This window comes from Alternaria rosae (assembly GCF_020736505.1).
Source record: "Alternaria rosae strain MPI-PUGE-AT-0040 chromosome Unknown BKA58scaffold_2, whole genome shotgun sequence".
In the NCBI taxonomy this organism is placed as follows: Eukaryota; Fungi; Ascomycota; class Dothideomycetes; order Pleosporales; family Pleosporaceae; genus Alternaria; species Alternaria rosae.
In genome coordinates this window covers 567,475-592,724 of record NW_025763571.1, presented here as the reverse complement: position 1 = coordinate 592,724, position 25,250 = coordinate 567,475, and the positions used below count along the sequence as shown (strand labels likewise).

The 25,250-nt window shown below is 52.6% G+C and overlaps 12 protein-coding genes across 12 annotated transcripts; 5 read left to right on the top strand and 7 right to left on the bottom strand.

Moving 5' to 3' along the window:
* The first annotated feature begins 2,100 nt into the window (after window positions 1–2,100).
* Window positions 2,101–3,424, top strand: BKA58DRAFT_80448 (uncharacterized protein). Its single transcript, XM_046175937.1, has one exon. The coding sequence runs from the start codon at window positions 2,379–2,381 to the stop codon at window positions 3,255–3,257; it is 879 nt and encodes a 292-aa protein (XP_046028512.1). The 5' UTR covers window positions 2,101–2,378; the 3' UTR covers window positions 3,258–3,424.
* Window positions 3,425–4,208: 784 nt separating this feature from the next.
* BKA58DRAFT_451498 (uncharacterized protein) lies at window positions 4,209–5,912 on the top strand (the record flags this gene model as incomplete). Its single annotated transcript, XM_046174393.1, has 2 exons — window positions 4,209–4,489; window positions 4,541–5,912. 2 exons carry the CDS (start codon window positions 4,209–4,211, stop codon window positions 5,658–5,660), a joined length of 1,401 nt encoding a protein of 466 aa, XP_046028511.1. The 3' UTR covers window positions 5,661–5,912.
* Window positions 5,697–7,760, bottom strand: BKA58DRAFT_417354 (squalene monooxygenase). Its single transcript, XM_046172630.1, has 2 exons — window positions 7,165–7,760; window positions 5,697–7,107 (listed from the first exon to the last, which is right to left on the bottom strand). The coding sequence occupies exons 1-2, from the start codon at window positions 7,505–7,507 to the stop codon at window positions 5,906–5,908; spliced, it is 1,545 nt and encodes a 514-aa protein (XP_046028510.1). The 5' UTR covers window positions 7,508–7,760; the 3' UTR covers window positions 5,697–5,905.
* Window positions 7,761–8,137: 377 nt separating this feature from the next.
* Window positions 8,138–10,642, bottom strand: BKA58DRAFT_80328 (uncharacterized protein). Its single transcript, XM_046175936.1, has 4 exons — window positions 10,140–10,642; window positions 10,019–10,090; window positions 9,228–9,970; window positions 8,138–9,139 (listed from the first exon to the last, which is right to left on the bottom strand). The coding sequence occupies exons 1-4, from the start codon at window positions 10,181–10,183 to the stop codon at window positions 8,637–8,639; spliced, it is 1,362 nt and encodes a 453-aa protein (XP_046028509.1). The 5' UTR covers window positions 10,184–10,642; the 3' UTR covers window positions 8,138–8,636.
* A 1,893-nt stretch (window positions 10,643–12,535) lies between these two features.
* BKA58DRAFT_397817 (NUDIX hydrolase domain-like protein) lies at window positions 12,536–13,577 on the top strand (the record flags this gene model as incomplete). The annotated part of the gene is made up of 5 exons (XM_046171446.1): window positions 12,536–12,627; window positions 12,777–13,074; window positions 13,134–13,161; window positions 13,201–13,299; window positions 13,336–13,577. The coding sequence occupies 5 exons, from the start codon at window positions 12,536–12,538 to the stop codon at window positions 13,575–13,577; spliced, it is 759 nt and encodes a 252-aa protein (XP_046028508.1).
* A 94-nt stretch (window positions 13,578–13,671) lies between these two features.
* BKA58DRAFT_80291 (uncharacterized protein) lies at window positions 13,672–14,909 on the bottom strand. The gene is made up of 2 exons (XM_046175935.1): window positions 14,393–14,909; window positions 13,672–14,336 (listed from the first exon to the last, which is right to left on the bottom strand). Exons 1-2 carry the CDS (start codon window positions 14,680–14,682, stop codon window positions 13,766–13,768), a joined length of 861 nt encoding a protein of 286 aa, XP_046028507.1. The 5' UTR covers window positions 14,683–14,909; the 3' UTR covers window positions 13,672–13,765.
* BKA58DRAFT_80290 (uncharacterized protein) lies at window positions 14,910–16,547 on the bottom strand. Its single transcript, XM_046175934.1, has 3 exons — window positions 16,426–16,547; window positions 16,338–16,356; window positions 14,910–16,282 (listed from the first exon to the last, which is right to left on the bottom strand). The coding sequence occupies exons 1-3, from the start codon at window positions 16,470–16,472 to the stop codon at window positions 15,137–15,139; spliced, it is 1,212 nt and encodes a 403-aa protein (XP_046028506.1). The 5' UTR covers window positions 16,473–16,547; the 3' UTR covers window positions 14,910–15,136.
* Window positions 16,548–16,680: 133 nt separating this feature from the next.
* Window positions 16,681–18,051, top strand: BKA58DRAFT_80264 (RTA1 like protein-domain-containing protein). The gene is made up of 2 exons (XM_046175932.1): window positions 16,681–17,271; window positions 17,333–18,051. The coding sequence occupies exons 1-2, from the start codon at window positions 17,103–17,105 to the stop codon at window positions 18,022–18,024; spliced, it is 861 nt and encodes a 286-aa protein (XP_046028505.1). The 5' UTR covers window positions 16,681–17,102; the 3' UTR covers window positions 18,025–18,051.
* Window positions 18,051–18,934, bottom strand: BKA58DRAFT_80275 (glutathione S-transferase domain-containing protein). The gene has a single exon (XM_046175933.1). It carries the CDS (start codon window positions 18,741–18,743, stop codon window positions 18,078–18,080), a length of 666 nt encoding a protein of 221 aa, XP_046028504.1. The 5' UTR covers window positions 18,744–18,934; the 3' UTR covers window positions 18,051–18,077.
* Window positions 18,876–20,022, bottom strand: BKA58DRAFT_80260 (P-loop containing nucleoside triphosphate hydrolase protein). Its single transcript, XM_046175931.1, has 2 exons — window positions 19,691–20,022; window positions 18,876–19,616 (listed from the first exon to the last, which is right to left on the bottom strand). The coding sequence occupies exons 1-2, from the start codon at window positions 19,772–19,774 to the stop codon at window positions 19,008–19,010; spliced, it is 693 nt and encodes a 230-aa protein (XP_046028503.1). The 5' UTR covers window positions 19,775–20,022; the 3' UTR covers window positions 18,876–19,007.
* Window position 20,023: 1 nt separating this feature from the next.
* On the top strand, window positions 20,024–21,757 carry BKA58DRAFT_80259 (serine/threonine protein phosphatase). The gene has a single exon (XM_046175930.1). The coding sequence runs from the start codon at window positions 20,437–20,439 to the stop codon at window positions 21,625–21,627; it is 1,191 nt and encodes a 396-aa protein (XP_046028502.1). The 5' UTR covers window positions 20,024–20,436; the 3' UTR covers window positions 21,628–21,757.
* A 364-nt stretch (window positions 21,758–22,121) lies between these two features.
* Window positions 22,122–25,040, bottom strand: BKA58DRAFT_451492 (uncharacterized protein; the record flags this gene model as incomplete). The annotated part of the gene is made up of 6 exons (XM_046174392.1): window positions 22,122–23,250; window positions 23,301–24,004; window positions 24,056–24,497; window positions 24,549–24,668; window positions 24,719–24,953; window positions 25,003–25,040. The coding sequence occupies 6 exons, from the start codon at window positions 25,038–25,040 to the stop codon at window positions 22,177–22,179; spliced, it is 2,613 nt and encodes an 870-aa protein (XP_046028501.1). The 3' UTR covers window positions 22,122–22,176.
* Window positions 25,041–25,250: the final 210 nt, after the last annotated feature.

The window sequence follows — 25,250 nt, the reverse complement described above, 5'->3', positions numbered from 1 at the left end:
TTAGCTCGCACCTTGCGAACCACGCCGACTGTTGAGGAGCTCGCTGGGAGATTATGCCACACCAAGTACAAAGCTTGATGGAGTGGCTGAGTTACCTCTGGACCGGTGCTGCACGATGCCTTGCCCGCTGGATGCCATCACATCAAGATCTCGTTCGAGAACCAGGGACAGGCCCTATGCTTTGAAAATTGAGTTACTGGGTCCCGGTTGATGCGAACTGGCGACTCGGTTGTCGATCCGTCAGAGCGGTAGGCTCATTCGACATAGTCCACAGATCTTGAGAGGTGCTCAATGTCGCAGGTGAAGTCGGCCCTCACGAAAACCCAATGCATTAGCTGGAACACAGCCAAGTCGTTAACCTGTTTTTACCGCATCTGCATGGCCGCACAGCTGCGGTAGATTGGTTCCTCTGAAAGCCGTGCCATGGAACGCCAGTGCAGTATCTGGCCAGTGTCCCGTCCACTGCAGCGATTCAAGCAGACATGATCTTGTCTTTGGTGTAGGAACAAGTCCGATGATGCGCTCCCCTGCAAATCAGGCAGACTTGCGACTACTTTTGTCAGCAAGCATAAGCCTATCGGGATGGAGCATCATTGCTTGCTCGACCGCACGACAGCCAATATAGTCACCGATTGATGCATCGGCAGTTTGTCTCTAGCCGAGAGGGTGAATCACAGTATGTACTGTCATGTCGTGCGTGAAAGCGTCGACTCTGCTAGCCAATGGCGATGCGATGCTGCCATCGTGAACGGTGTTGGAATTCGCGCTTTTGCGATCAACAGTTCATCTAATACCTACAGCGTCAAAACGATATGTAATTGCGCATGGAAGATTGACCACTATCGGGAACGCCCTGTCTAGCTATACAAGGAGGACGACCGAGGGATGTCGACTAAACGGGGCGGCCATTGACGGACAACGCATCCACGGATAGCTGCTTCGTGGACACACTACATACCGCACTGCAGCGCCTTGCACAAGTGATGCTGCCCAAGAACATGTCGTGAGCTGGCTCGAGTGACAACAAAGCTCCTGCACCCTGCGCTTATCTCCTCGATGCGATCCGCCGACAATGCTATAGAATTATAGGATATCGATGACGTCGAAGAGTCGCCATTAAAGTGCAGCATGTCGAGTAAGGCGTACTGCTGTCAGTCGTCATCACAACTTCTCATGTCGTTCCAATTTCGACGCCCTTTGCTGTTGTCATGTGTCGCCGTTCGCTCTTCCCTTCTTCGGAACACGTCTCGCAGTTGCCTCGATTACGTAGGCCAGAAAAGCCCAATGACAGCGAAGGTTCGTGCAGTTACCAGGGGCCATGCAGAACATAGTTCCTGTCGTGGAACCCTCCAGCACATCGCTCTTGCTTTGCCACGAACACTTGCATCCTGCCCCCGATACACGAAATCCACGTCGGCTAGTATTCTGGAGGAATGCGCTGCAGGGAGCTCGAAATGACCGTTACCCGCGTCACGTCGACGTGTTCAGACGAGAGCTTTTCGATGCTTCAGGTCGGCGGTGCGCGGGCCTGAGAAATAGCTTTTGGCCACCTCACCTTGCCGCATCGGAGACTTTTGTACCTTCAACAAATGCTCTTTCTCTCCTCCCCTGGACCTCGCAGGGACCGACGCAAGACGATGCTAGCGACAGGTTGATCCCCGCCTCTGGAATGCGATGGCAATGATGCGTAGCTGCTGGAGCGTCTGCAGTGGCGGCACCTCTCAGCTTGGATGGACATCCACTTGCAACTAGGCGGGAAGCCAAGCACTGCACCAGTCGGGCTATATAACCATCAAGCAGCGTCGAGGTAGGTCTGACGCGAATCTGTCGTCACTCCTGACCTGTGTACCGGGCCATGATTCAAGCAGCATAGCTTGCGCCGGAACTCCAGGCTGAGCCGAACAAAAACAACCATCTTCTTCCCTCAGCAGCGCCAGCGAGGTAAGCTCCAGAACCGCGCGTAGCATGAATGCGTCAGCACGTGTCCTGTTCACACCACAGCTGGGGAGGCGTAAACGAGCGGGCGTCGTATACGGCGCTTAGGGGCATGAAACGGTTTGGTGCTGACCGTGCGATAGGCTTCCTTGACGAGTCTCGCGCGGGCGCTTCTCACGATCCCTCATGCAGATCTCTGGCTATTTGACATCCTGCCGAAGTCAGACGTAAGCTGGATCCTTGCTTTTGCCAAAGCGAATGACCTTCCGAGCTTGGTCACACAGAGCTAGACAACACTCAACACGATTCGGCATCTTGCCGGAGCTACGGGATCCACCACCTATACATACGCCATCAAAACCACTCGTAGAACAGAGCAGAGCCACGCCGAGCGCTCATCTCCGCTGACCGACCGCGAGCGCATCGAGCGCGTCACCGACGATATGCCACCCGCGAGCTCCTCCTTCACGCCCCTCAACATTGAAGACGACGTCGTACCAGAATGGCTGGATTCCTTTACTCTGGTTGCGCCCCCAAACACAGATCTATGGAGGAGGCCATCATCGGGTGACATCTCAACCGCTCCCATCCTCTACACTGCTTTGAGCAATCCCTTCATCGTAGCAGAAGTCACGGTTACGGGAGACTGGCAGCTTGAATGGGATCAAGGAGGGCTCGTCATATTCGCAGGCGCACCGCCAGGACAGACAGCGACGGCATCAACAACCGCAACACCGACACTGGAGGTCCCTAATGTTGCGAATATTCGGTTGGACGACAGCGCGACGCCGAGCTCCGCCGTCTCACTCTCGCAAACCTCAAGTATTGACAATGTTGAGAGCTGCGACACGACAACTTCACACAGCCCGGCAGAGATGTCAGGTCCCAGCCCTCAACTAGATCGCGGGCCCCCACCACCATACGAAGTTCCTGCGCCAGCATCCAAGTGGGTGAAAGTCGGGCTTGAGTTCTGCGGCAACGTATGCCACGCTACAGCTGTAGCCGCCAATTGCGAAGGCGCTGACTGGTCACTGAGTTCGCTTCCTCCCCTTCAACAACGGCTCAAGGAACTGCGCGTCAAGATGGAGCGCATCGGTTACGCGCTGTGGGTGTCGTACGAGGAAGAACCGGGGATTTGGAGGAAGTTGAGAGAAGTCACTTGGTTCTTCTGGGGTGTAGAAGACAAGGCCGTACGCGTTGGCGTCTACGCGAGCCGACCTGCAAACTTTGGCATCACCATGTGGGATCACAGACACCGTCTGGGACTCAACAACGAACAGCGAAATTTATGCGTCGAATTTGAAGATCTGGAGATCCATTGACCACGCACGTCGCCTTGTTTATTTCTGTCGGTCTATCATTGCATTCAGCGGCTGTTCGTGAAGCCCAGGATCACGAACAGATGCTCTCTTTGCCTCGCACATCTCTATCATGTCCCTATTCGTAATCGTCTTTCTGGCATCTGCATCGTAATCAGTTTTGAGTTTCGGTTCTATGTATCTATTCGCTTTTCGCCGCTCGCGGCGTTGCTTCGGCGCCTGCCATGATCTTCAGCTCGTCGCAACGTCGCATCCATTTGTGGCGACAATATGTGCACTGCAACCCCTCGCATACCTATAAGGCTCATCTAATTGTAATCGCCTCTTGCTCTCTCGGATGACGAATCATGACGAGCGCAGATCTGTAATCCCGTTCTCAGCTCTGTCATCACATTTCAATTTTGCTTGCCATCTAGGACCTATCTATTTATATAATAACACAATTATTTGGTATCTATGTCTTTACGCTGCAACGTGGGATTCTCAATCTAACCTGGACCTCGCGTAAAAACGTGAGCCGGATGCGCCTTGCATGTGGAATGGTGATTATCGGTACTCATATGAAGCTGGCGCGTTTGGAGTCGGGTCTTCAAGGCGCCCCGGTACTCTTCACAGACGATCGACACTCAGCACGCTAGAGAATCGACGGAGCAGAAGAGTCACAGTCACGATGGACTCAAGCACTTGAATGACAGGCTCAAACGATGCATGCAGACGACAAAGCTGATGTTGAATCTCACAACTTTGAGGGACATGCTACTTTCACGCCGAGTACCACGGAAGCTCTCTTGTTCTGAGGCAATTATAGAGAATCACGAATTTGATCCAAGGCCATTCCCCACTGAGTGTTCACGGAGATTAAACCTCAATTTTCCACTCGCCTCGAGGAGCTACCTACTCGATCCTTCCCGGTGGACTGTTCTTCCGACCAGAACTCCGTAGTAGGGAACAACGATGTTACTTGTTTACGTCCTGTTGGGCCTTGTGTACCATGCCAACCCGACCAATTCAGCCGGTACTCAGACGTTCGGCTCTCAGCCATCTCAGTCCGCATTGCTGGCCAGCGTGCCGCCCACAGTTGCCTGCTGGGCGACACCGTATTGCAATTCCATTCTCGTGGACTTTTCGCACTGCTACAATCTCACTGGGACGCTGAAAAGTCCCAATGGCGATGATGGACGAAGCGAGGTCTACCAACGCTGCCTCTGTAACGACCGAGGAACTGTGTACAAAAAGTAAGCGCCCCTCGAATTGTATCCCTCGGGCCTCCTCTAATCGAATAACAGCATCCTCACGAACTATCAAGAGCAGAACACAGACAACGTAACGCAGTGCTACGCATGCATGAGGCAAGCCGGTATCGAGGTCGACAAGAACAGTGAACCCAGCCTACAGATGAGGTACAAGATCCATAATTTCTGCAACACCGCGGTTCCGAATCTATACGATTTACTCGCTCTATTCTTAGTCTGGCTCAAGTCAACCGACGAGCCCGTGGACAACAACACACAGCTAGGCAACATACCTTCGATATCTACTCTAGCCGATCGCTTCACGAAGACAGACGTGAATCAGGCTTCCACAACGGTAGCCAGCTCCGCTCAGAACACGGAGACATCATGGCCGGAAAGTACGCTTACTTCTGGCGACATGATGATACCGACGCAGTATTTACAGCAACTACCAAAGAACTGGCCGTATACAAGCTATGGCGCGGTAAGTAAGGCAGACCAGACTACCTCGTTCCGTTTGACAAACCCCAATTCGACAAGTCAAACCGTGGCATGGCTATTCCATGAGATGCTGTGGAATCCAAGGCCGCTTTTTACTCCGCCGTCAGCGAGGGGAGAGATGTATCAACCAGGGCTTCAGGACTGGACACCAGCGTATTCGAACGGTGCAGCCCTGACTGCTGTACCTTCTACTCCCGCCGCACCCGATATCTCCACGACGAACTTTGATTCGAGCACATCGGATCCCACAGCAACGCCAGCATTAGAAGGGACGATGACGCCGAGTACTTCCACGATTTCGATAACGCTGTCTACATCTACAACGACCGCTGTTCTCACAACGGCTGTCATCATGTCCACGACTACGTTGACATCCTCCTCGGTTGCGCTTCCAATAACAACAACACCGCCGACCTCTTCGTCTCCTCCATCTTCTTCTTCTTCTTCTTCTTCTTTACTTACCTCACTGGCGCTTCTTCCTAAACGTCCAGAGTACCCGCAATACCCTGTTCTGAGCAAAACACACGACGCAAGAGACGTCACGGCTGCGTCATCTCGAAAGCCACTTGTAGATGTCATGGCTGGGTCGAAGCAGCAAATTGGGAACAAAGAGGAGTCGATTGAGAAATTGTGGGGTGGGATACAGAGGGTGAAGAAAGAGATGAATCGCTGATTCTCGACCGAGAGGATGCAAGAGAGGAGAAAGTGTAACAACAAACCCATATACAGGCTATTCGTGTCATAATTACGTATTAACTATATGTACTACTTATGAACCACCTCCCAAAATGAAGGGATTTTCTAGACACGCTTTATACCTGGAACGCCAACCCATGCCCCTATATACAAGTCCTGTAAAGTGACTCCATGAAGCGTATATACATAATGCCATCTACTTCTTCTTTGCCCTCTGCCTCACTACCTCTTCACCTCCGCAACAAGGTACGGGCCAATGACGCAAATAGCGGTCCAGACCACCATCGCACTCTCAACGATAATCGTGTACGGCGTCTTCCAGATAGGCACCTCCTGCAACCTGACGTAAATCGCGTAGAACGCAACGTAGAAGAAGTGGTAAACAAGCATCCACGGACGCGTAATCAATCCCGCAAGCATACCACAGGGTTCACTGACGCTCTTTCCGCCGCGCAAAAAGTACTTGAAACAACCCTTCTTGATCAACTCGAGGTACTGGTTGTTGGCGGCGAAGAGGCTGTATAGAGCCATGGCCAGGATGTTGATGACGGAAGACCCGTCCTTACGCCGCCAGTGGAAGGTCGACATGGCGGCGAGGACGGCTGAAGTGTCTTCTAGTGTAGGTACGTTGGCGGGGGAGAGCAGGTTGGAGAGGAGGACAACGTCGTTGAACGCTACTGTCATGCCGCCGCCGGTCAGGGGATGGCGCATGTTCATTGAATCGCCGAGGAAGATGAGACCGGCTTGTTTCTGCGTCGAAGGGGGTAGGAAGCTGTTGGGCATGGAGCGCAGTTTACCCGCTTCGATTGCTTTGCGGAAAGCGGGCTGGACGCAGGTGGGGAGTTGGGGCAGCGCCACATTGAGCATGTGGTTCTTGACACCCCCGTTCTTGGGGCTCGCCGATGGCAGGTCCTTGGGTATGTCGACGAGGATGCGGGTCTCGTGCGTGCCGATTTGGTAGATGAGGATGGGGGGTGCGTCGGCGAGGATGACGTGGCCGTGGTTGGGCATGGGGAGCTCGGCGTCGATCATTTCGAGGCCCCAGAATTTGCTGCGCACTTGGGGTTGGTTGGGGATGTATTCTTTGCGGAACTTGGAGTCGTAGCCGTCGGCTACGAGGGTTACGGCGCCGAAGTAGTAGTCTTGCTCTCCGGCGGTTTTGCATGATACGCCTACGACTTGGCCCGTAAAGTCGCTCTTGACGACGGATGTGACGGTGGTTTCGACGACGGTGACGTTGGGTGTGGACTGGGCCTTTGCTCGCAGTTTGGAGATGAAGCGGCCGTGGTGGAAGGAGCGTCCTTCGGGTGCTTTCGAGGGCCCGGAGGTGATGAGGTTATCGGGGTAGGGAATGTGGACCTCCTCTTTGCCGTAGAAGATCTGGTAGCCGTGGCAGGGTATCGCATCAATGTCGTCGAGGCAATCTGGGGCTTGCTGTCAGCGTTTCACCCTCGATGTGTGCTAGAAATGTTTCAACGTACCCCTCATGCCCAGCTTCTCCAGAGCATTGACACCACCGGGCTGTAGCAGCTCTCCTACAATCCTGTCTGGCTCCTTCAGGCTCTTCTCTAGTAGTATGACGCTTCTGCCCTGCTTGCCGAATGCGACAGCAGCTGCGCACCCCACGATACCCGCGCCGATGATGACGACATCGGCTTCATGGTGCACGCGCCTTCTCTCTTCGCGGGAGTCGCATGTTTGTGTGTGTTCGATCGTGGGGACGGATTGGGTCGATGTGCCTCTGTGGCGCAGCTGGGGGGACGGCGACGCAGAAACTCCAGGCGGGAGCTCTGTAATCTTGGAACCGGAGTACATTGTGAGCATGATTGCGATTGCTGGGGGTCTGTTGAAAGACCCTGTTGAGTGAAAGGTGAAGGTGCGTTCCAAACTCAGTGGGGCGGGTGAGGCGCCGCGATAAATACTGGGCGATGTGCAGCGTGGAGAGCAGGAGTGTGTGTGTGTGTGGAGAAAGGTCAATCAGCCTCGTCGAAACGTTACACGGGCGGCGCGAGAGTAGAAATAAACTTCGCGGAACGTCAAGTCTCGTGCAGATCAAGGGTCCGGCATGCAACCGCGTCGTCTTGAGAACGAATCCGAGTGGCGACCTCACGATCTTAAGCCGCGAGATTGATTGCAGGGATCGCGCTCACCGCCATGGCCCTTTCTGCCAGGGGTATCACTCCCGCCTGGGCGATGTGGTGTGAAGATCATCTCATCTTGTCCGACTCCGATCTTGCTCGGCTTTTCCTCGAACCATGGTCTGGTGTTCGGGCGGGTCTTCGAAGAATGTATGTATTGTTCGTGAAGGGTGATTGTGGAGTGGGTCGGCAAAGGCATGCACATGCATAATATTCACATGTTGGTTACCAGGCACCCGCAGCAAACTTAGAATCGTTGCAGGCACACCACAGCGACAATCAGTCGATGCAAATCTCCCCTCTATGCGGTATATACGTTTCGCACAAACTCTATACCTTGGAAATTCAGAAAGCAACTCTGCCGAGCTGTGTATATTCAAAGCGCTGCATAGACGGCGCCGCGTACGCTACGGTACTCTAATAGAAATTACGAATAAAGCCAGTACATGGTGTGGTGTAGGTATATAGTGGTAATGAAGCAAGCATGCGTCTCGTCGTGGTGAACCCTCTGCCTTTTTGTCGTTGCCCACGCAAGTCCGATTCATCCCCGAATCGTCCAAGTCATTGTGTCGTCAACGTGTCCCAGATAATCGGCCCCAAATGAAGGAAAGATGGGAACGAAGAGCCCAGAAGCATGTGCGATTACACCTCACAGGACCAAGGAAACGTCTCGCCAATAAAGTGTCTCCGCCAGGTGTGAAAAGTGGAAGAGCCTGCCGGTGGAAGTTGTATGTACATAGGTACGAGTATACACAAGATCATAAGTGCGTCTTCGACGTGTTGCTCAAGCTTGGCAGTATTGATAGCGAAGGCGTCTAGAAGGCAGAGCCGGGGCGCTGGCTCGAAGGGAACATCGGCGATGCCATCGGGGTATCGACTTCCATGATGGTGGATTGTCGGTCAGCGAATTGTTTCTTGTCTTCGACAGGCTGGGCTGGGCCAAGGTGCGAGTTGCGGTAGTATGCCTCGTAGAACTCGCTGAGTCGAGAATCCTGCCCCTGTTGACCCGGTGCAAGCAGATTGCTTGACTGGGGACGGCGTTCCGTCTCGTCGTCAGTAGACGCAAGGATCGATGTGTGGCCGGATTCGACTGTTGAGGCGGCAGAGGCTGAGCGGCCCGCCTTGTGCTTTTGCAAAACCTGATTATGCGAATCCTTCTTTTGCGCTGCCTCCTGATAAGCTTGGTATGCTTGGAAAGTGCTTAGCCGGTTGCCACTGCTGTAGATGCTGCTCGCGTCGCTTGCGTCTCGTTCATGGTGCGGCGAGTAGGTTCGTGCCTGTAGTTGGGGTTGGGGAGCGGATGACGAAGGTTCAGAGTCTTGAAAGAAAGTTAGGGATGGCCCGATATATATCTACTAAATGCTAAAAGTACAACAGACAACGCACCAGGAAATCATATTACCTACTCGGCTCGTGGACCTGCACGCGAGGGTAGTCGTACTCTGGCGATGGAGAGCGGGACTCCTTCCGCAAAGCATGGCCGGGGATCGATGGCAACTTGGCTGTGGGTGGGTTGTGGGGCGAAAGCGGCGTCGGTGATTGACCAGGCGAGTTGTGGTAGGATCCCTGCTGTGACTTGATGGCGTTGGCATCTCCGGAGTGGTGTGATACCATGAGAGCTGGTGCGTATTGTTGGCGGTTCAAATCAGTTGGTGACATGGACCGAGGAGATGTGAAACCGTCGCTGTCGCTGTCGGAGCCACCAAAGTCAGCAGAGGTAGGACCACGCGGGTGACCAGGCGAAGGAGGAACTTGAAGAGACATATCGACAGCGCCGTTGTGATTGCGTCTTCCACTGAGCTCGGCCTCAGATGGGCGGAGTTTCATGGTAGGCGGAGATGCTCGTCGTGCGGAAGGTTCCTTGGTGGCGTTGAGGTTCAGGCTGAGCATGCTGTTGTTGTTGGACTGTCCCTTCATGAGCGGCGAGTTGACGCTTCCTCCGACCAAGGTGCTGGTGCTCATTGTTGGGTTGTCGCCCATCATAGATCCTGCTCTTGAGGTAGGTCGTGACTGGGCGACTCCGGCGTAGAATCCAGCCTCGATGGCGCGAATACCAAACAGATCACCCTCATCCTTCTCGCGTTGGTTCAGTTCAACAGTGTCCTCCTTGGGTCCAGCCTCTAGCTCGGTTTGCTTCGCTTTCTTCAACCTTTCGATCGTTAGTTCACGTCAAGGTGGTGTCAATGTTGGTACTTACTTCTGACGGTTGTACAACACCTTGATGAATCCACCGAGGATAGTAAGGACCAAAAGTGACAAGAAGACAACACTGCGCAGTGTCAGTCTTTGCGACACCTTAATTCTTCCTCATGACTTACATGTACTTGTATGCCAACTGCAAGTCGCCAAACCAGTTCGACATTATGATTAATACCTCGCGATGGCGGACAGTGATCTTGAATTATGAATGTGTTTTACTGATATCCTCGTAGGTGGTACGCTGGGTGTATAGGCTAAACTGATTACTGTCGATCCAAGTAGTGTCTATCGTCGCATAGGTAGCGAAATGAGTGTCGGGTAAAAGCTGTGGGAATCCGAATGCGGAAGGCGCAGTGCAGGACGATGCTCGGAACGAAAGGACGTGTATACAAGATACACAAGAAAGAATGACTGGGGTTGCAAGTCCTTGGAAGATCGAGGCAAAGACGAGCAGAGCTACGGGGGGATAAAGAGTAAAAGAGCGTAGCTTCAGAGGCGCGCGCTGACTGCTTCTGTAGTTTGGCGCTATCTACACGACGTCGGCACGCATGGTTGAGATCTAAAAGCGGAGGCGACAGCCTAGGTCCTAATGCCCGCCCGTGAAGCGAGCGTCGAGGCCAATCAAAGTAAGCACGGTGCCTTAAACGGAAAGCGATTCAGGTGCACTAACGGATTTAGCTGAGGGTTTGTTTGAAGGCGTTGTGACCCGGCATGCCCATGCAGAGCCAGCCCTGCCCTCGTGTCAGTGCTCTCCGAAAATTCGGAAAAGCTCTTGTTCGATGTCAGTCTGGGCGCTCGTACAGCGTAATGACCAGGTCTCTTCACTGGCATTGATCCATCCTGTGGTATTCTGCATGCAAAGTAGAGGGCGTAGCGCTGATGATGCCATGGCAATAGGAACGGCAGTAACGGCAACCGAGCAGTCAGAGCCTGTGATGGCACAGCTGTGGCGCATCAGGCGTGGAGCCCGTGTCGTGTTGACGGTTCACCTAGGCATGATTCGCTTCTCGTCCCGTCGAGCCCCTGACGGCGAGTTGGGACGGCGAGAGGAACAGGCATGGCGGCTGTTCAGGCGGCCTATTCGGTCCCACTTGGAGGAGCTTGGCAGGGGAACAGGACTCCAAGTTGGACCTGGCGCCTGCGGAACTGGCCACTGCATATGCTTTTTTCAGCACAACGTGCCTGACACCCACGCAGGGCATCCTTTTCTCGCGTTCTCGCCATGCGACGCCCATCTCCCGGAGTGCCTCCGCTTGCTGCAATTTCCCGGGAACTCGGCAATAACTGTAACATCGATTATCGATCTCGAACCTCCACTTGGAGTCGATCAGCATGTTCTGTGTAACGGTCAAGACCTCAAACACCAAGGCGCGTGTTAAGAACGCAAGAGATGCAGCAGGTGCAGGGTGCAGCTGCAGTCGGTCGCACGCTTGCTCTGAAAGATGCGTGACAGGAGTAAGACCTGTCGCACCAGGATGCAATGGGCCCATGTCCGTCGAAACGAAACGTTGACTATCCGCTTCTGACTCCTCCAGCGGCGCGGTAGCTTCTGTCACGACCGATGCATGCAGAGGTACAGAACCCTGTCCCGCGCTGTATAGCGAGTACGATGTGCCTTAGCACGCGGTTGCCGACTTCCGGACAGCGCGCTGCCTTGGGCTTCCGATGGCAGTAGACGACGACCAACAAATAGTACGCATGCATGAGATTGAGCAGAGTGGTAATGCCGCCATTGTCCGGCGTCAGAGGCATGCAATGTACTCAGCATCGCCTAGGAATACGGCGACCGTTGGCGGAAAGAGGGTTCGGCATTCGCTTGGCGGGACCTGGAGTTGAGCGGTTCCACTATTGCCAGTCCACCTCGTACTTTTTTTCGCGCCGGCGGCGCCGCCAATGCCTATAGTATGAGCTTCAGGGACAAAACCTCATCTTACCCTGTTATGCGAAAAGGAGTAGGATGCCAAGTTGGAAATTGCATCCTCTGCACATGTCGCCAGCGGGTTCAACATGACCAATCGTGGGCGCCTGGCAGAGGCTCCGTCGCGCTATCGATTGTAACTTCCAGTCCGCGACGCCATCACTCGGACAGCCATGTGTAGTGGTGTCATACAGAACTTAGGTCCCACGAACGGGACGTAGGTCATCACCCAAGGTTCCGCTCCGTCTTGTTGCAAACAGTGCCAAGATTCCACGCTTGCCTCCGTCCCCTGAACCGCACGATGGCTTCTTTTGCGTCGCGTGTCCCTAGTCTTGAGGTCCGGAGAACACACCTCCGACGTGACCGTTCGAATATAGCAATCAGTTCCAAATGGAAGGAATGACTCAAATCATAGAGGATGTCATGCGCACAGCTATTGAGTGTTCGAAGTGGGAGGTCTTGGCAGCTCGCGATGTATGGCGTCATATGCGCCCTGTCTAGTGGCTACCCTTATCAAAGGCGCCCCGCACATACCTTTCATCCTACTTAGCACAAGTCCACTGGGTAAGTTGGACTGCACAACAATCTACAGCTACAATGGCCTCGTCCCTTCAGACTTCCGATAATTCCAAAGTCGTCAAGACTGAGCCTCTAGACAACAAAGACGCCAAGTGGGCGACACTCAAAAAGTAAGTATTCGGCTGTTTTGAACGCCTCAAGCCATTCTCAAATGCCACCAATACATCCCATTCTATGGCATTCACAACGCAATCACACCGGAGCCTCATCGGATCTCTGCGTCAAATATATTAGCCGACACTTTGCTGACAGTTTCTAGAATCACCTACACTGACCCCAAAGGTGTTGAGCGCATATGGGAATCCGGAGAACGTCTCACCCGACCACCGGGATCTGATATCGACGGCGTAGGCGTTGCAGCCATCCTCCAGGACCCAGCGAAACCCAATGATGACCCTCGGATCGTGCTGCAAAAGCAATGGCGTGCGCCCGTTGATGCAACCGTCATAGAAGTTCCAGCTGGCTTGATGGATCCGAATGAGACTGCAGAGTCCTGCGCCATCCGCGAGCTCAAAGAGGAAACAGGCTATGTTGGAGAGCTCGTCCCAGATAAGACCGTAAGTAAGCCATCCGCTTGTGATGGAAGCATACACTGATAGTCTTTCTCCGATTCTAGTTTCGGGTTACTCCAATCATGTTTAATGGTAGGTAGTTATCGGCAATGGCGCCTACGACGTCATCAGCATGCCACTCCTTGAGATTTTCTTTTGCATCCGGAAAGCTTCTTCGTGATGATGCCACACAGGCAACGGCCGTGCATATTCGACATACGAGCGCCACACGTACGTTTGATCATTACGCATACTAATGTCTATCAGATCCAGGTTTCTGCAACACCAACCTCAGGATGATTCACGTCACAGTGGATATGTCCCGCCCAGAGAATCAAAACCCACAGCCGGAGCTTGAAGAGAACGAGTTTATTGAAACGTTCTCTGTCCCACTGAAAGATCTATGGAACGAATGTATTAGATTCACGGAACAAGGATACGTCATCGATGCAAGAGTCGGCACGCTGGCAGAGGGCATCGAATTCGCTAAGAGATGGAAGTTGGCATAACTAGCCGACAAACCCGCGAGGTACTCTCTGTCATGAGGTAACATTCCTTTAAATAGAAAACCACGGATGGGCATTTTCATAGGCACCTGTCAAAGAGCTGCTAGACTGCTACGGAATTTGCCGCGTATTCCTTGTATACCAAAAGGTTCCAACCAGATAGGCCACAGACGACGTCTGTCGAGGCCCCATCAATCATAGTCAGTGTTGGTCGCAGCGCCCTCCCACTCGTCCAACAGCTTCAAGGTGCTCTCGCACTTCTCTCTAATCACTTCATGCGCATCCTCCCCTAACATCAGTCTTATCGGTATCTCTTTCCCTTCAGCACAACCACTCATAGTCAACACATCAACTATAACCCGACAAGCTTTCGCAGTATCCCCTCTCTGGGTGCCATGTTTCCCTTCCAGCCATTTTCTCAGCTCTCCCACGTCGCCATCCTCATACACATCAATACGCTTCTCGCTCTGCACTTGCACCCCTTCCGCCAGAACAGCGGTACGATAGTAGCCTGGCTCGACGACGGTAACAGAGATACCCAGTGGAGCGAGCTCTGCGCGCAGAGCTTCCGTGATACCAGATACAGCCCATTTCGTTCCCGCATACAGAGCGTAGCCCGCGCCGCCCTGCCAAGATACCACCGATCCAAAGTTTGAAATGGTACGATGGTCAGATGTGGCACGTAGATGGGGTAAGAAGGCTTTGACGACGTTGAGGGTACCGAGCACGTTCGTAGTAAAGATTTTGAGATCTTGTTCCGGGCTGGATGTTGTCAATAGGTCTACTAGCCTGGAGACCAAGCTCGACGAGACACGTACGAGGTTTCCTCCACAGCGCCTACGAGCACGTAGCCTGCAACATTGGCAAGATGGGTGATGTATCCGTATGTATCGTTGGCTTCCTTTGCTACCCGCTCAAGCTCCTCCAACGGGGATGTGACATCCAAAACCACGGTATCGGCGCCTGCTTCTTTGAGTTCGGCGATGCGCGAGAGACTTCTAGCGCTGGCAATGACTCTGTGACCTCTCGCCAGGGCTTCGAGGGCTATGCATTTGCCGAAACCGCTTGAAGCTGCTGTGATGAACCAGACTGGGGTTGGAACGTTCATATTGGAGCAACTCGCTCTTGCGACAGTGTGGACAGAATTGGGGCGAGAGGCGTCAAAGTGGATGAGAAGCACGCTGTTCAGTGCAGGTTCGATGGACGGCCTTTAAACGAACTCATGGTTTGGCAGCCCCTGTACATGAAAGCTGTCATCGGTAAGAGCGATGCACATATTCTTGTTCAAGATTACGCATCATGCCCGCGGAGCGCCATCGTCCATTGAACAGCCTTCCATGTGCCCACCAGAGCGGTTCATTAAATGCTTGCAGGCGGTAGGTTAGAGTTCGCGTGGGTGCTTGCCTTGCATATGCAAAGCTGACTGAAGCAAACGGAATACCAATGTAGGAAGCTGGAGAGCCGAACAAGTAAGAGGAAAAACGATTTTGGCAACGATTGGTCAGCTCATAGAACGGCGGCGCACACCCCTGTACCAATGCAGCCTTGCAACGAACACGGATCTATCCCAAGACTGGATCTGACAACGCCGCTCGTGGATGTGATAGCCAGGTCCTCCATTGAGACCCCAAATACTTTTCGATTAGGGCAAAAATATATCGTCCGGCATCGCCGACTTGCCATAAATGTCTGCCGAAGTGTAGTAAGATGGTGTAGTAAGCAAGCACTACCAAGGCTACAGGCTGCTTCACGGCCAAGAGTCTGGTGAATCTCGGGGGAACAAGCATAGTCCACTCGCAGATCATTTGATACCGACTGATCAGTGAATCCTCGTCGCTTTGCACGGCATCAAGCCCGACTTGAAGGTAGCGCACTGCAGTTCGACATGCGTGCTTTTCCTCTTCGCTGATGCCGCCAGTATAGTCGATGAGATTGCTAACAGACGAACAATCATCGCCCTTTGGGGGCTGAGAAGTGAAGGTCCTACTCAATGAAAGTATCGGTTCGAGCTCCGACTTCATCAGTAGTGGCCACGCGGATGTAGCAATGGTATAGATACCTCTGTGCATATCTATACACTGCACGTAGTGTGTGATGAATCCTTCGATACCGGTCGAAGGACGTAATGCAAGGGTGTCCGCCAGTAGGTGCTGACCCAGCATTGAAGAGAAAAGCAGTATCGGTACACAATTGGATTGGTCCACATCTACTCTGGCCGAATTGAATAGCGAAACAGCGCGTGTCTGTAAAGTCACAGATTGGTGACGAAAGTAGGCTGACCGTTCCGGATTGACATGTGCCAGATGGCAGGCGGAAAAGGCGAGGATTTGGTGCATGAGGTATGGCGCCTGTAGAGCCGTCTCGAAACCGAGAGCGATACCAGAACGATGGAACTTCTCAAAGCCAACCGCAAAATTGTACATTTCTTCATTTAGCATAGCGTGTAGGAAAAGCTCCATGTGACCGACATTGACATGCTCTTCATAGTACGCTTGGCTGCCATTAGTCGATGGAACATCTGTCGGTCGCTCGTCACGGAGCGCAGAGGTTGCTGGAGAGGCATCGTGTCGTGTCGTTGAAGCAGTCAAGTCATACTGAACTCCTGGGCTTACGGATCGAGAGTGTGCATCTGGGGCTGAAATGGATGTGAAGCTGCACGCGCGCTCAGAAACGGTGCATAGCCGACATCGAGGGCGGTTTTCGTCGCACTAACAAGTATCGGGTTACCAACAGCTTCAAGGGAGCTTTGAATGCAAAGCTTACCTTGATATGCCGTCGTTTGCTATACGTACGTGTCAGTCAAATGAGAGGAGAGAAAGGACATTGTAAGACCAGGGGGTAAAGGACGCACCACTCCAGGCACCCGCCTTTGGACTTCCTGTGACTGCGCCGAAGCATGTTGGCTTCATGACTGTAAGAGATCAGGTAACACGCGTATTACATACGTGCAGACATTAGAAGCATGGACGAGTAACGGCGCTTGGCGGAGAAGGGGGCCTGATCTCTCGGGCAAGGCCTCCTGACTAGCGCCATCCTTTGCCGACGTAATACGCGTGTAAACCTTTTCGGGTTAAGCGCCAACCTCTCACTCATCCGCTCCGCCAACCCAACGATAATACACTGCGCTTCAAGGAGCTATCTTAGTCTGTTCTTCTTACAACAAAGAGTTGCACGGACGTAAAGACAGCATCAATTCGCAAGCTCTACTCATTTCGGTCGGCCACTTCCTTCCATGCCATGCGGCTATACATCGATCGCCGCACAGTTTTGCCCTGTGCGTATCTGAGCGTTATGGCTATTGAGACGCAGGCTCCTGGCGCTTTGCAAGGCAGGGACAAGATACCAGGAACTTCTGGGTGCACGTAAACTTTCCCTACAAGTAGCCTCCAACTGCTTTGCTTGTGCTGCTTTCGTACTCACGGTTCCTCTTCCATTCCGAAACAAACTTCTTGTTGCCAGCCTCTACAGTGCCATCATTTGAAGCATTGTTACTACCTTTGCACGCTCTTGCTCGATACCTCTTTGAGAATGCCGGCGCTTGAAACCTACAAAGGCGCCTACCTTTGGAAATACGTACCCAACTTTGCAGCAGCCATTACGTTTGGGATTCTTTTCCTCGTCTTGACTCTGGCGCATACATATAAGGCGTACAAACATCGAACATGGTACGCCATACCATTCATCACTGGTGGCCTCTGTACGTATTCCTTGACTCTGGTCTGACTGGCATGCGCACGTTGGTAGACTGACATATCCAGCTGAGCCCATGGGTTATGCATGTCGTGCAATAGCAACCTATCATACAGGCGCTCTGGTCCCCTTCCTTCTACAAGCGATCTTCCTCCTCCTTCCACCATGTCTGTTTGCAGGCACACTGTACATGGTTTATTCGCGCGTAGTGCGAGCCACGCATGGCGAACGCTTCTCCTATGTGTCACCTCGATGGTGCACTCGAATCTTCATCGCAGGCGACCTCCTTTGTCTCAACATACAATCAACTGGAGCGGGGTTCCTTCCCAAGCCTAAATTGGTAACCGCTGGAAACGGTGTTATCGTCACAGGCTTAGGATTACAAGTTCTCATCTTTGCTGGATTCATGTGGTGCTGCGTTCTTTTCCACCACAAGTTCTCACTCCACCTCCGCAATACTGGTCAAACTGTCGATGTACCTTGGGAAAGTGTGCTCTGGATGCTATACGGGACTTCTGTTCTCATCTCAATACGCAACATCTTCCGCCTAGTCGAATTCATCGCTGGACACGACGGCTACCTAAACTCGAACGAGTGGCCAGTATACGTATTCGATGGCGTCTTGATGCTCCTCGTTATGATCAGCTTTTACATTTGGTACCCGCCACAGCTACAGATTGAGGAGATTGGTACAGAGAGTATGATTGGGCTCACGAGCGAAGATAATAGTGTGCCACAAAACGAGCCGTCCAGGAAGTAGCTTGGATGATGCGTTACCAACACTCGACGACCTTGAAGCCATACTGTAGTCCTCTACACTACAGTCTCCTTCAGATCAAACATAACGGGCCTCGTCTCCGCAAACTCCTTCCTCTGGTCCAGTTCCTCAAACCACTTCGCCAGTGCCTCGTACTTGCTTTTCCATCCAGGGCTCATGCTTCCGAAATCGATAAACCCAACTGTACACACGACCGCAATATCAGCAATTGTCATCTCGTCACCAACGAGATAGGCCTTCTCTTTCTCTCTTATACTCCGGACCATTTCGTCGAAAGCCTGCATTGCGCCACCGATCTTCCGCTTCTGTCGATCGAGCCAAAGCTGCGACTGCTTGTCTTTCTCCCGACGAGCTTCAAATCGGGCTATCACGATGGCGTCCATGCAACCCACGCTCAAGACGACGATTTGTCGGATTTGTAGGTCCATGTCCATGTCGCCGGTGATTAGTTTCGGGCCTTTGTCTGCGTACTTGCGCACAATGTATTCTTGGATGTGCGCGCTATCGTAGACTGGCGGTTGACCGTCAGGGAGAAGCAAGATGGGCAGTTTCTCCAATGGATTGTATTTGGGTGTCTCTGTTGCGCTTTGCCACGGTATCTCATTCCTGAGCTCGAAGGGTATGCCTTTTAGAGTGAGCGCGATGCGGTTCATGCGTGCAAAGGGCGATGGTGTTGCTGATATGAGGGTCAGTGGCGACATTTCTGCGGTGGAGCTGGACGTTGTCGCTTTGCTCGATTTTATAATTTTATGTTTCCAAAGGTTTCAGAGCATGCGGGCTGATGTTGATGTATGAACGCGGATTACGGGGACGTGATGGGGTAAGGATAATGTACTTCTCTAGGCGGAGATAAGCCCGCATCCCTACGTCATTGCCTCACAGTGATATTTGAAATAGTTCAGTTCCTTTTATCCGAAGAATTGTCGTCCGCGAACATGATGGCAATTGTCTTCAAAGACTTCAGCTTACCCATTGGTCATCCGCTTCACAACCTTCATGCCCCATCCCGTCATTCCCCCTTCACCATCTCTCCTACTATCTCCAATATCTCTCGCATCCATCCGCCTGGCTCTCTGCACACTATCTACCAGGGCTCTAATAACGTCTTCTACCTCACCGCGCTCATTAGAACTAATCTCGACATGCCGGAAACCCTGACTTGCAGCCCATTGTTCCACCATGTCCTTCTTCACCTGCCTCTTTGATCCGTCCTCGTCGATCATGTCCTTCTTGTTTCCCACTACTACGCAACCGAACCTCTTCTTCACCCCTTGCATTCTCCCTTCTGTACCGTCTTTGGTAAATATGGTGTTGCGACAGTGGTAGATGTGTGGATACGTGTATTTGATGAGTGAATCCCAAGACCACTGGGCAGTGATGTCGTATATCAGAACGACACCATCAGCACTCCCGATGTATTCATTCAATACACGACGATATGAGGGAGACATGGAGCCCTGGAGATCTATATCCATGAAAGAAAAGCTCCAGTTGTTATCAGCATGCGAGATGGTCCTTGAAAGTAGTTCGGAGTCGACAGCGCTGTGGCGGATGAAGTGTTTCCCTTCGAGGAACTAGAGCCAGTGTCAATACTGATGCTACTGGGGGAAAAACGACAATGGATAATGTTGACAGGACGGTCGCATACCATGTCGATGAAGCATGTTTTGCCTGATTGGCCCTCACCCAAGACGACCACCTTGAGCGGGTTTGGTTCTTTGGAAAACAACATGATGAGGCCTGAAGCAAAAAAAGGAACATGCGATGTTGGGTTGAACTGATATCGCGCTGATTGTCAAGGTGTAAATCCTTCGCGACTGCCTGGTCAGGTAGCGCTAAGCTTCAAAAGGATACAAGCGGCACGCATATCCAGAGCCACGGCGCACCACCTGCATCGAAGTGGGCGCGCCTTCAACGCAGCGACTGCTCTACTTCACTGCCTAGATGCGTTGCCACGAAGTGGGATGCAGGCACGCGTGGATTACACGTGTGTACCTGAAGTAGCGGCCCACGCTCCCGCCAAGTCCGCGTGCCGGCAGTCCGGGATCGACGCTGGGGTCAGCCAGCAAGGCTAGATGGCCTCGACAAACGCGAAACAGCAGCGGCGTTCTTATGGAGGCTCCTCCTCGCCCGCCTGATCATGCCTCGATAACTTCCTGGCACACTCTACTGCATAATTGCCCCGACACTGCCTCTACCGCCACGACAGGAAGGACCTGCGCAAGAGATACCAAGCGCAAATGACCGCTCAGTCATCATAAAAAGGACTAGCATAACGCTGTCACTGCTTTCGCATTCTACATCGTTATATCCAGTGCCTGTTTTCCTCGCTGTGAATATTATCTTGAGACAATACGGCAGTGCGAGATTTCTCCCTTCGACCAGAGCATCGCGATGACGTCGTACCGTGATCACCCCTATGCGCATGCGCAAAACCGCCCACGACCCCTCATCGAGCAAATACCAGACTACCGCGACGACCTTGACGTTTCCGACGAAGAAGACGGCTTCTACGCACGCGACGACGATTTCCTGATTCCGCCAAAGTTCCAGGCGGCGATCGCACGCACAACCGACCGAATCCCTCGGAGAATTAAGCGCCACAGTGTCACGTATTTCGTGATCGCGGTTCTCTTTTTGATAAGTTGGTGGACATACTTTGGCCCTAGACGGACGGCATACAAAACGGAGTTGCATCTCATGGATAGCGCGCCGACGATGAGCTACGGCAGCAGTGTGCGGCCAGAGTTCAAGGGCATGATCCAGGTCAGCGACATGGACGAGCAGCATCTGCCTAAGAAGCACAGCAGGCTCGTGTTCGTCGGCGATGTCCATGGCTGCAGAAAGGAACTGGAGCATCTCCTCAAGAAGATCGACTTCAACCACAAGCACGACCACCTCGTCATGACCGGCGACATGATAGCCAAGGGCCCGGACTCGCCAGGCGTCATCAAGCTCGCCCAAAAGATCGGTGCTTCCTGCGTACGCGGAAACTGGGAAGACAAGCTCCTGCTCTCCATCGCCGACGCGCAAGATCGTCATGTCCTCAAATTCACCCCCGACGACTCCCCCGACGCAAAGATCGACTTTGTAGACGAAGTCAGCCAATCGCACGGAGATTACAAGCTGCGTAAGCTAGCGAAACAGTTTACCAAAAAAGAAATCGAATACCTCCGACAATGCCCCGTCATCCTACGCGTCGGCAGCGTCCCGACGCTAGGCAATCTTGTAACCGTACACGCCGGCCTCGTTCCCGACACCCCACTCGAACACCAAGACCCCTTCCACGTTATGAATATGCGGACTATCGATCTTAAGACGAGAATACCGAGTAGCAAACATGCGGGCACCCCTTGGGAGAAGTTCTGGAATCATCGCCAGGAGAAGCTGAAGCAGGAGGATCGGGCGACGGTGGTTTACGGACACAACAGGAAGAAGGGTCTCAATATACATGAGTATTCTTATGGTCTGGATACGGGATGTGTTAGTGGGGGCAAGCTGACAGCGCTTGTTGTTGATGGAGACGGCAAGACCGAGTTGGTGCATGTCAAATGCGGCAAGGAGAGCGGTTATGCTAGTGATTAAGGGGACCATGGTCTCTAAGATTGGATATATGGGCGTTTGGGAATTATAGAGTATCCGTTAGGCATTTTAGGAGTTGGTGTTGGATGCACCGTTGCCTGCACATACTTCTGTCGGCTTAGCGTTAGCGTAGCATTGTTGTAATACCACGTTAGATCGTTGTCTTTTTTCAGTAAAGTCTTAGGAAACATCAAGAACCATGAGTTGGAACTTATTTAGAGCATCCAGGTGCACCGGCACATGTATCATACGATCCACTGCGAATGAGGTTTGTATCAAGTCAGCGTGTGGAGACCTGTATTATTAGAAAGGACTTATATATGCTGTTGCTCATAGTAGATGAGCGCGTCGCTTGCCTAGACAGCGAGACTGAAACACCGCATCTACCAAGCTCAGCCTCGCGGCATCAACGACGATGCATGCAGATGATGTCAAGGAGCTGAACACCCTGAAGTGTGACCATCAGAATGTTTACCTCGCCCAAAGTACACCTCAACGCCTCCTAGACGGCGGATACGAAGCACCAGTGTCTCGGTAACTAGAACTGAAGTCCTAATCTCCCATTTCTACATCCTCAACCTTCATCACCGGAGCACCCATGCCATCACTCCTGCCCTGTACATGTTGCAGAACAGGAACATACGAAGTAATGTCGTCACCCATTCCGTATGCAGCGAACTGTGTAGGCTGAGTCGTAGCCGCACCAATCCTCTGGAAGTCCAGAAACGCCTCACGCTCGCCGCTATCGTAAGTAGGCCGGCGACCTTGCATGCCTGGGTGATGAGTCGGAAATTGGTATTTTTGCATGCGGTTTCGCGAATCGTTTGGCACAGTGGGTTCTCGAACTGATTCCAGACGGTCCATGAACGCGTTGCGCTGGACAGTTGGGCCACGTTGAATGCCGGGATGAAGGTTTGCAGCTGAATGACTGACGAAGGGGAAGGCATGAACACCACGACTAGTAGCGTGTGGGTGGCTGCTCTGCATCAATGCATTGTTGCACTTGATCATATCACCGAGCATCTGGTTCTGCCTAGCCAACGTCGTCTTCTGGCGCTGGTTCTCAGATGTCAAGGTGTTGACCTGACTACGCAACTCCATCATCTTACTCTCAACGATGCGGCTCCAGTTCGCAATAGTGCCCGCATTCTGGAAGATCGGGGTCTCTCCGTCAATGATGTCGACATTGTCTTCCGAAACCTGGGATCCAGTTGGTGATAGCGGAGTTTCGATTCCGTTGCGACCATTTTCGATCATGGCTGCGAGGCGGGACTTGGCCTTCATGATCATGATGGTGTCCATGTCTCGGAGCTTGATGTCGGGACGCTCGGGATCATGAACATCGCTGAAGGTCATGTTGTAGTCGATCTTGATGTAACGCTCTCGCACGTCATCGTCCGGGCCACCTAGGGCGTATTGGTATATGAAGACCCAGTCTATGCCGTACTGCTTGCCTCGCTGTTGACAATAGTATTCTAGACGAGGGCCGAACTTCTGCGACGCGTGGATCGTGAGAACGGAGAAGATGGGAGTGCCATTGATGTCGTATGTATTGCTATGAATACGAAGCGTCATTACGGGATCGTTCTCGTCTGCTACAGGTAGAGCAGAGCGTTGCAAAGCAATCTAAACTTGTCAGTGACTACATGTTAGAGTCAGGAAACAATCCCACTTACTGGCTGCGTGAGCTCCCGAGCTACCGGTCCCTTCATAGTCTGAGAAGCCGTATTCATTCCTTGAAGCTGCCCTTGTGTCGGCAAGTGCAAGTCGGCGGCTGGCTGAGGCGACGACTGACGAGACGGCATGCGAGATCCAGGCGCGCTTGCAAGGAACTCGTTGGGCCGAAGTTTACGACAAGCAGCTTCCTCATACACCTTGAAGTTGGCGGATTGGATGGGTCGGAAGCGCGTCAAACGAGACTGAGGGGGATGCACATGATTGAACTGGTTGCGATGATCGTCCTGTGGCTGTGACGTCGGATGAGTCGGTGTAGGCACGCGCACTCCGTTGTTGTGCCGAGTTGCCATGGCCGCGATACGTCTCTGTTGCACATGCAACTTCTTGAGCAACTCATCACCATCTATCGCAGATTGATTCAAGACCTCTCCGTTTCGCCCCACAATATATGTCATACGACCAGAACTATTGTGGATGTGTGGCCAGCGAGCTAGAGCTTGTTGCGCAGTCATGACGTCGCGACCATCGTATTGTTGACCGGGTGTTAAAGGTGGTATGGGAACCTGCTGCTGCGGAACTGGGTATCCTCGGGCTTGATCTCGCTGTACGTGCTGGGACATGAGTATCGACTGTGGGAGTAGTGTAGTTTGAACGTAATCGCGCGATTGTATGTGACCTGGCGATCTCAAGCCGCCAACCGGAGCTTTTTTCATTAGCAGTCATTCAACATAAGGAAGTTTTGGCGGCCACGTACTGTTCTCTTCGATATCCATGTGATACTGGGGCAACCCATCAAGGTCAGACTGCGACGCAAATGGAGGATACAAACAGCCAGCTTCTTGACTTGATCCAGTGACTGTGGTCTTCTCTTTCTTGGCAACAGCAGTTGCACGCTTGGCGACGGGCTTAGACTTTGGACTCGCACCTGGTGAGTCGGTGGCCTTGCGCTTATCTTTGTCGTGCTGGGCAACTGTGCCAGTGCGGCTAGATCTAGGAGCTAATATGTACGGCTGTGTGGGTGTATCTGTGAGCAACTCTGGGTTGCAGTCGGATACTTGTTCTTTATGCTTGGTACATGCAAGTCCCTGCTGCTGGCAATGTTTACAGGCGCCGTCGGTATAATAGGCGTCGCATGTAGACTTATGGGCCTTGCAACACTCATCGCAAATCTTCCAACATGAGTCTTTGATGTGTCGCTGATTTGAAGTTAGCAGTGTTTATCTGAAGAATATGGACGGACGACGAACCTCTATAGAGTACTTCTTGGACATTTGGGCATCGCACCGTGGACAAGCAAAGACGCTGCGACTCATGGTAACCCCGAAGCGCCTCTTTGCACATTTAGATCTGGTCTCCCATGTATGGCGCTACAGTTAGGTCAGTACGTGAAGATGGAATGTGCGTTTCTGATACGTACTTTGAGCTTCTCCTCGCTGACATATGTCTTGCCACAATACTGGCATGCGTATGGCTTCTTGGTGTCTGGAATTTCGTCCCCAGACTCTTCGCCGTCACCAATCACAAGCGCTTCGACGCGTCCATCGTTGCCTCGCATCGCGCTGCTTACTTCTAGAGAGGGAGTTTCGGAAACTTCTGATAAGGATGAGCTATCTGCCACTGGACACGTGTCAGATGGCTGAGTCTGGGCCGCACTTTATATTGTAAGCATTTATTTCAAAAGGTTCGCTCGTGACTACATACCCGAACTGATGTCGATCACTGTCCTGAGTCCGCTCCATAGTTAGCTGGTCTCAGGGTAGATTGTGAGTCGAAAGAGTTAGAGAAATCGATCAAGCCAGAGGAGACGATATGCGCTGTATAGCAGCAGAGATATGAAGGACGTGCAGGGAAATTAGAAGATTCGAATCATCTGACTAAAGCGTGGTGAAGTGACGAAGTTCAGCAGGCGCGTGTGATCGACGAAAGACTTCCGTTATAGGCACTGGTGA